General features: G+C 31.9%; 1 protein-coding gene across 1 annotated transcript in view; it reads left to right on the top strand.

Moving 5' to 3' along the window:
• The window catches only part of LOC107757676 (gamma-2-syntrophin-like), a gene marked incomplete at its 3' end in the record, with an annotated part of 75,420 nt that overhangs the window by 49,549 nt on the left and 18,862 nt on the right, over positions 1–7,009 (top strand). The window contains exon 9 of the mRNA XM_016575237.1: positions 2,743–2,870. Coding sequence (XP_016430723.1) covers positions 2,743–2,870 — 128 coding nt within the window. The remainder of the gene's footprint in view (positions 1–2,742; positions 2,871–7,009) is intronic.

Below are 7,009 nucleotides of genomic sequence, written 5' to 3'. Positions count from 1 at the left end.
AATACTTTTTTTTTGCTATGTTTGTTTATTATACTTTGTTTATTTCATTTTTAGTTATTTTAATACATCAAGTTAAACTAAAGGAAAATCAAACATTGCCTTGGAAACTAGCTGAAATAAAATGTTTTCAAGGGCTCATTTCAAGTTGCATTTTTACCTTTTCAAGTTTAGTTTCTGACTTTTTAAGATAAACCCAAATGCTCTGTACATTGTATCTAGAAGCAAGGTCAGAAACGGCTGTAAAAAAAATCTATATCCCCATCTTAAGCATCCCGCAGCTACTGTGAAGCACCTGTACTGATGTGTTTTGCAGAAAAATATGATTTTGATTTGATACGAAGGAGATTTATAAGCTTACCTACTTTGCACTGACTATTTGCATTCGAGAGATTCACGCATGTCATGCATACTATTACGTTAATACTGATATGACTGATGGGATTTTGAGTAGAGCACAAATGTGACGCACACTAGGGGCTGCACAGTTTGAAGACTATAAACTGTAGAATTGACGAGCTGAATTTTATGGGTTCCCAGCAGCGTTTGCAGCAGTCTGTGGAAGCCTGTCTCTGTCAGGGCCGTAACCATCATAGACACTGAGGGGGAAGTTTCCCACAATAAATAGAAATGGCCAAACTGCCCCTCCAGTGCTTGAAAATCTTGCACTGATTTGCTGCATTTTGTTATGCAGTGCTCTGTTTGTTATAGGATGACAAAAAGATTTAAAAGTCACATTTTTAGGCTGATCTGCCTCAGCAGTCTAACAGCGCTCATCAATGTCAGAATGACTGAGACAGCCAATCAAATCAAAGTAGGCGGGGCTTACTGTCAGCATGAAGTGTCAGTTTAACGTTGAAAGAGAGTGAGGTGAGATGGAAGTAGTGAAACATTTAATATTTGACATCTGTTTTACAACAGAAATGTTAAACAACTGTCAGTAATACGCAGTGATGCAAACCGCTCAACTTTTTTTCTCTCAAATTCACCATTTTTAATGGAAAATATGTTTGTTTTTTTTACCAGATTCATGTAATTCCTAACTGAATGTGACGAGATGAGGAAAGTTTAGCATTTTCGACATATTTTTTGCTAATAATTCAAAATTATTATTTCCCAACTATATGGTTTCTGCCACAGGAAAAACACAATTCAGTCAGACTTTTTTTTTTTTTTTCAGAAATGCAATTTTATATCTCAATATTGCAAGTCATAATCTTGTAATTGTGAATTGACATCTTGCAATTCTGACTTTTTTTTCTTGTAATTCTGCAATTATGGAAGCTTACATGGGATAAAAAAAAAGGTAATTGCGACTTATCGTACAATTCTGACATTTTTTCTCGCAATGAGTTTATATCTCACAATTTTGTCTTTTTTGTAAATTCAGAAGTCTGAATTGTGAGATGTAAACTCAGAATTCATCATTAGGATTTGACACCATTAGAAATTGTGAGATGTAAACGAGATGTAAACTCGCAATTACAAGATATAGACTCAGCATTGTGAGATATAAACTCTGAGAAAAAACAAGCTTCCATTCTAAACCTTTCTGTTTATTTCCATATTTAAATTAGATTTTGAAAGCTACATTTTCAATGTGGTCTCAGACTTTTGAAAGTTTAGCATTTTCGACATATTTTTTGCTAATAATTCAAAATTATTATTTCCCAACTATATGGTTTCTGCCACAGGAAAAAATGTCACAATTCAGACTTTTTTTTTTTTTTTACCTCGCAATTCTGATATAAACTGTGGTATAAATTCTGAGAAGAAAAGTTCAAATGTTGACATATAAATTTGGTATATAAGAAAAGTTGGAATTGTTGCATTTATTCCATTGCAGAAACATTTTTTTTTTTTTTTAAATTGAATTGCAAGATGTATACTCAGAATTTTAAGAAAAAAAGTCACAATTGCAACAAAAAGTCAGAATTCTGAGTTTAATATCTCATAGTTGTTTATTTTGAAATTCTGAATTCTCTTTTTTTTTTTTTTATTCCATGGTAGGGAAAAAATGAATTACGAGATGTAAACTTCTGAGAAAATAAGTAACAACTGCAACAAAAAGTCAGAATTCTGAGTTTATGTCTTGCAATTCTGTTTATATCTCGCAATTCTGAATTGTTTCAGAATTCAGAGAAAAAGTCAGAATTGTGAGAAAAACATTTCTTCTGTGTTTATGTCTTGCAATTCTGTTTTTCTGTCTTTGCTTCTGCTAGAACAAAAAATTCCACACACAGATAGATAGATAGATAGAAATTCACTATATATAATATATATGAGCAATATATCAATTCAGAATTATGAGATGTAAACTCAAAATTGTGAGAACAAGGTCAGATATCTGAGAAAAAAAATTTGCAATTACCAATTACTACCAATTTATTTATTTTTAAATCTGTGGCTGAAATATGCTTCCATAGCTTTTGAAAGCTAACGATGCATTTACAGTGTTCAAACGTTCATCAGCTTTAGACTTTCATCATCTTTCTCCTTCTTCTGGGAATATGCATGGAAAATGTCATGCATTTATGTAACGCAACTGTAATCCTCATTGATTTGTAAAATGCAGCAGGATCAGGTCTAGCCGGTGTTATTATCAGATGGGGTCGAGCGCCGCGGATGCTTTTGAATCGCAGGCCGTGGTTGTTAAGGGGCCGCTGGCACCGTGATCAAAGGGCACTAAAACGAGATGTTTCTGCTCTGGCCTCTCACTCTCTCCCTCTCATTTATTCCGTCCAGGCCCCGTCGTCGCCCTCCTCACCTTCGGCTAATGAACCAAAGTATGAGAAGCGCTGGCTGGATGCCGTCAGCCTCCCTCTGTTCATGGCTCGAATCTCTCGACGCAAAGCTGCAACCGACAAATTAAGGTACGGTAATCCGCCGTGATGCCGCACGAGCTGCAAGGTTTGCCCAGTGTTGGTTTTGCAAGTCTTTTTCATTTAGGTGAGAGGATGTTAAATCCAATATCTATGCAGCGGCATGCCGTGTCTGGAAAGGTCAGCGATGCAGCAGCCGCGGGTCGAGAAAAAGTGGCTCTAACTTTAGTCGTCTGCCATTGAAAGAATGATATCGCATCACATCAGCGGAGAAGAGATATATAAATATCCACTTTAAAACTCAAAGCTTGTGATTGCAGCAGGTGGAATCAGATCCTTAATTAGGCAGAATGCATAATCTGAATATATTTCTATGTGCTTCGGGCTTGACTCCAGGTGGAGTTTCAGGTCTCACAACTTTGATTTTAACCCTACAGTACATGCCTTCTGTCGTCTGAGTTTAGTCTAATTGTACAAACGTCCAGCTTCAGCTGGTGCTTCATGTGTCTTGTTGACAAATCTTTGCTGATTTTGATCAAGTAAACGTCAGAATAACTGTAGTCATATTTCCAGATGAACACTTACTGGACTGAAGCAGCTCAGCTTTACTTGATTCTCCATCAATCATTTTGTAGAGTCTCAAATCTGATCCTCAGGATCTTCTGAGGAGCCTTTATTTCTTCAGCTCTCAATCAGCATTGGATTGCATTGCATTATATGTTTGGATAATTTCAGTATCATCTTACTAAGACATATTATTGGAGACATAGAGTGACCACTGATATTTAGATCAGTTTATGTCAGTATCTGCTGTACTGTTATAAAGATCTCATTGATTTACATTACAAGCTGCAGAATTTCATCACTTTTTGTCATATAAATATCAGAATCTGCACCAAATTGCATATTTTTTTAGTTTTTGAATAAAATTTAGCTTTTTTTCCTCCATATTCTCACTATATCAGACTATATGTGCCATAAAAGCCTGATGGATCAAATATGATACAGAACATAAATACATATGCAAACTTTTTGAAAGTATATTTAAACATTTTTCATAATACGAGAGGAGAATAAATGGGGAAAACATGCCTCTGATGCATATCTTCCATTCTAAATTATATTTGTATTTTAAAATATCTGTTGTTTTACTTTTGCATTTAAATATAAAAAAAACAATAGTATTGATTTTTATTACAAAAACATTTTTATTATTCACATTTTTGTTTAATGTTTTATTATTGTATTTTTATTTATTTAATGCATTTTAATATAACAATTTAATTTAATGCAATATTTATTTACTTTTGGCCAACATCCCTCATTCAAGTTTGATATATCTTCTAATTTATGTTTTTGTTTTATTTTTATTTTTATTTTTTGCATTGAAATGTAATAAAACTAAACAATTTGCTTAAATAATTTTAAATTTAAAATAATTAAAAAAAAATTTTTTTAATAATTATAAAATAATTGTAAACAATTAATTACTTTTTTTTTTTTCAGTTTAATGCATTTTAATGTAAAATAATTGGATATAATGCAGCAACATTTACTTTTGACCCACGACCCTCAATCAAGTGCATTAAAAATTTGGGCACTTCTGTTCTGAATGTTCAATAAACTGTTCCATTTAGAAAAAATAAATACATTTCTGATTATAATTTCATATGTCAGGCTTTACAGAGTTAAATATGTTTTGCTTTTTCTCTCTAAGTATTTATTGATTTGCTTTTCCGTCCATCAACTTCACTTTCTCTAGAACTTTTCACTGAATACGACTCCTCACTTGATATCTTCTGAGCGACTGAATGCATTTTTAAACTTTGAACATCTTTCATGAATGATTTTCAGCTTTTCATCATTTTAATGCTCAGTATCCCAGTACCATTCCCACCGAATGTAAGATGCTCCCAAAAGACGAAAGCATCTTCTCAGTCTCCGTTATGAGCGTCTCTCTCTATGTATGCGATGGCCGATGAAGACGCTCTCTCCAGACTAATAGTTTTTTTATTGTGTTCTGTCAGTCAGACGCACGGCTTCTTGGTTTCAAAGCGCTGGGCTGCAGTCTGCTGCTAGTTCAAGCAGAACATTACAGTCTCCAGGCAATTTCTATCTGAAAAAGGCCAAGCGTTGAATGGACGCATCTCACACATGGTAGGGCATTAATTGAAATCATGCCATTTATTGAATTGCTTTATTGGAAAAGTTGGAAGCTGCTAAAGATGCTTCTGTAATCTCACTTCAGTAATAGAGTTAGTCTTGCTCTCACTTGATTTAATGCATTAGAAATGTTCATCTCACAGCCAAATGTTTGCCCTCAGTAGCCCTTCATAAGCATAATAATCTGGGCCACAATGGAAAGGCCTGCTCGAGCGTCACGCAGAATATGTTTTGACGTGACGGTCTTTCTGACAGCTATCATTAAATAGTCAGTCCGGCAAATCAGAGTGTAATTCATCTGCGGCACGCTCCGTACACACACTGAAATTAAATGTCAAAGCTGCCCATTATAGACAATTGATGGTGGAGTGAGTGTGACAACCCTGTCTATCAACTCACGCATCTCATCCCTCACATTTGTATTGACATTTAAAACAAACGGAAATAAGCAGGTAACAAAATCTGAACTGACAGACATGTTTGAGGTCTGTTGATAGCACTGGGAGATCTGTATGCAGTCTGGTTTTGTGCCTGGATTATACTGGATGTGGATGAAGAATTTCTACACTCTAAAAAAAGCTGGGTTAAATACAAACCAGTGCTGGGTGAAATATGGACAAACAGGGCGGTTGTGTTACTACCCAGAAGGTTGGGTTAAACTTTTAACCCAACCGCTGGGTCAAAACAACCCAGTTTTCATTCATTCATTCATTTATCAATGAAGTATGCTATTGAGAATTAGAGAGTAAGTGTAAATTTGATTATTTGTCATGAAAAAACTAAACAAAATGCTGAATTTATTATTATTTTTTTTTTATTTTATTTTTTTTTACATTTTCTTTATGCAAACTTTATTTTGATCTTCCTGTGAGATTCATATACAGTCTAGTTTTGTGGCATTATTATTTATATATTTAGAATTATCGTCATCTGGAAATTTATACTGGGAATACATTAATTCAAAACAACCCAGTTGCCGGGTTTGTCCATATTTCACCCAGCACTTGTTTGTATTTAACCCAGCATTTTTTAGAGTGTAATGGGAATACAAAAAAAATATACTTTATTACAATTGTACACTTCACAGATATAGATGTACACAGATGTACTTTACCATTTAAAAAACAAATGAACAAATGTGTGTGTGTATATATATATATCAGTTTTGATGTTGCTATGAGATTTGTATAGAGTGGATTTATTTATTTATTTATTTATTTATCATATGGATTGTCATCTGGGAATTTCTATTGGGGATACATTACCGTAATGAGAAAAAACTCCGTACTATAAAACAGTAATAAAAAGATACAACTATTTATTTTTAAATGAAAATTGATGTATATTGTACACTTCACAGATGTGCTTTACAATTAAAATTAAAATAATTAGTTTTATTGTTAGTGGTAGTGTCTAAGTAGTTTATATTTTACTATTAGTAGACGATGATTATTATTTCTAATATATTATTATTATTATTATTATTATTATTATTAGTGTATATTCGTTTTAATAATAATAATAATAATAATAAATATTTAATGTGTGTGTATATGTAATCATTTAAATTTATAAATACATTACTTTTATGTATTTATTTAATTATTCATAATATTTATTAGTATAGTATTATTTACATATTGTATAATGATGATGATATTATTATTATTAATAATAATAGTAATAATAGTAATAACTAAGTAATAAGTAATAACTAATTATTATTGCAAATGTATTTTAATGTATTACTATAAATTTATGATGATGATGATGATGATGATTATTAATATTATAATTAGTGTATAACCATTTTATTATTATTATTATTAATGTATAGCCATTTTATTATTATTATTATTATTATTATTATTAATAATAATATTAATAATAATAATAATAAAGCATTTGCTGCCCACGTAACTTTCATAATGTGATGTTTTACTTTTAAAAAAATCAGCTGGGAATAATTTCGTATAATAATAATAATAATAATAATTATTATTATTATTATTATTATTATTATTATT

Source organism: Sinocyclocheilus rhinocerous, unplaced genomic scaffold (genome assembly GCF_001515625.1).
Source record: "Sinocyclocheilus rhinocerous isolate Xijiao unplaced genomic scaffold, SAMN03320098_v1.1 scaffold2850, whole genome shotgun sequence".
In the NCBI taxonomy this organism is placed as follows: domain Eukaryota; kingdom Metazoa; phylum Chordata; class Actinopteri; order Cypriniformes; family Cyprinidae; genus Sinocyclocheilus; species Sinocyclocheilus rhinocerous.
The sequence above is the reverse complement of the archived record's forward strand: the minus strand, read 5'-3'. Positions and strand labels throughout refer to the sequence as shown.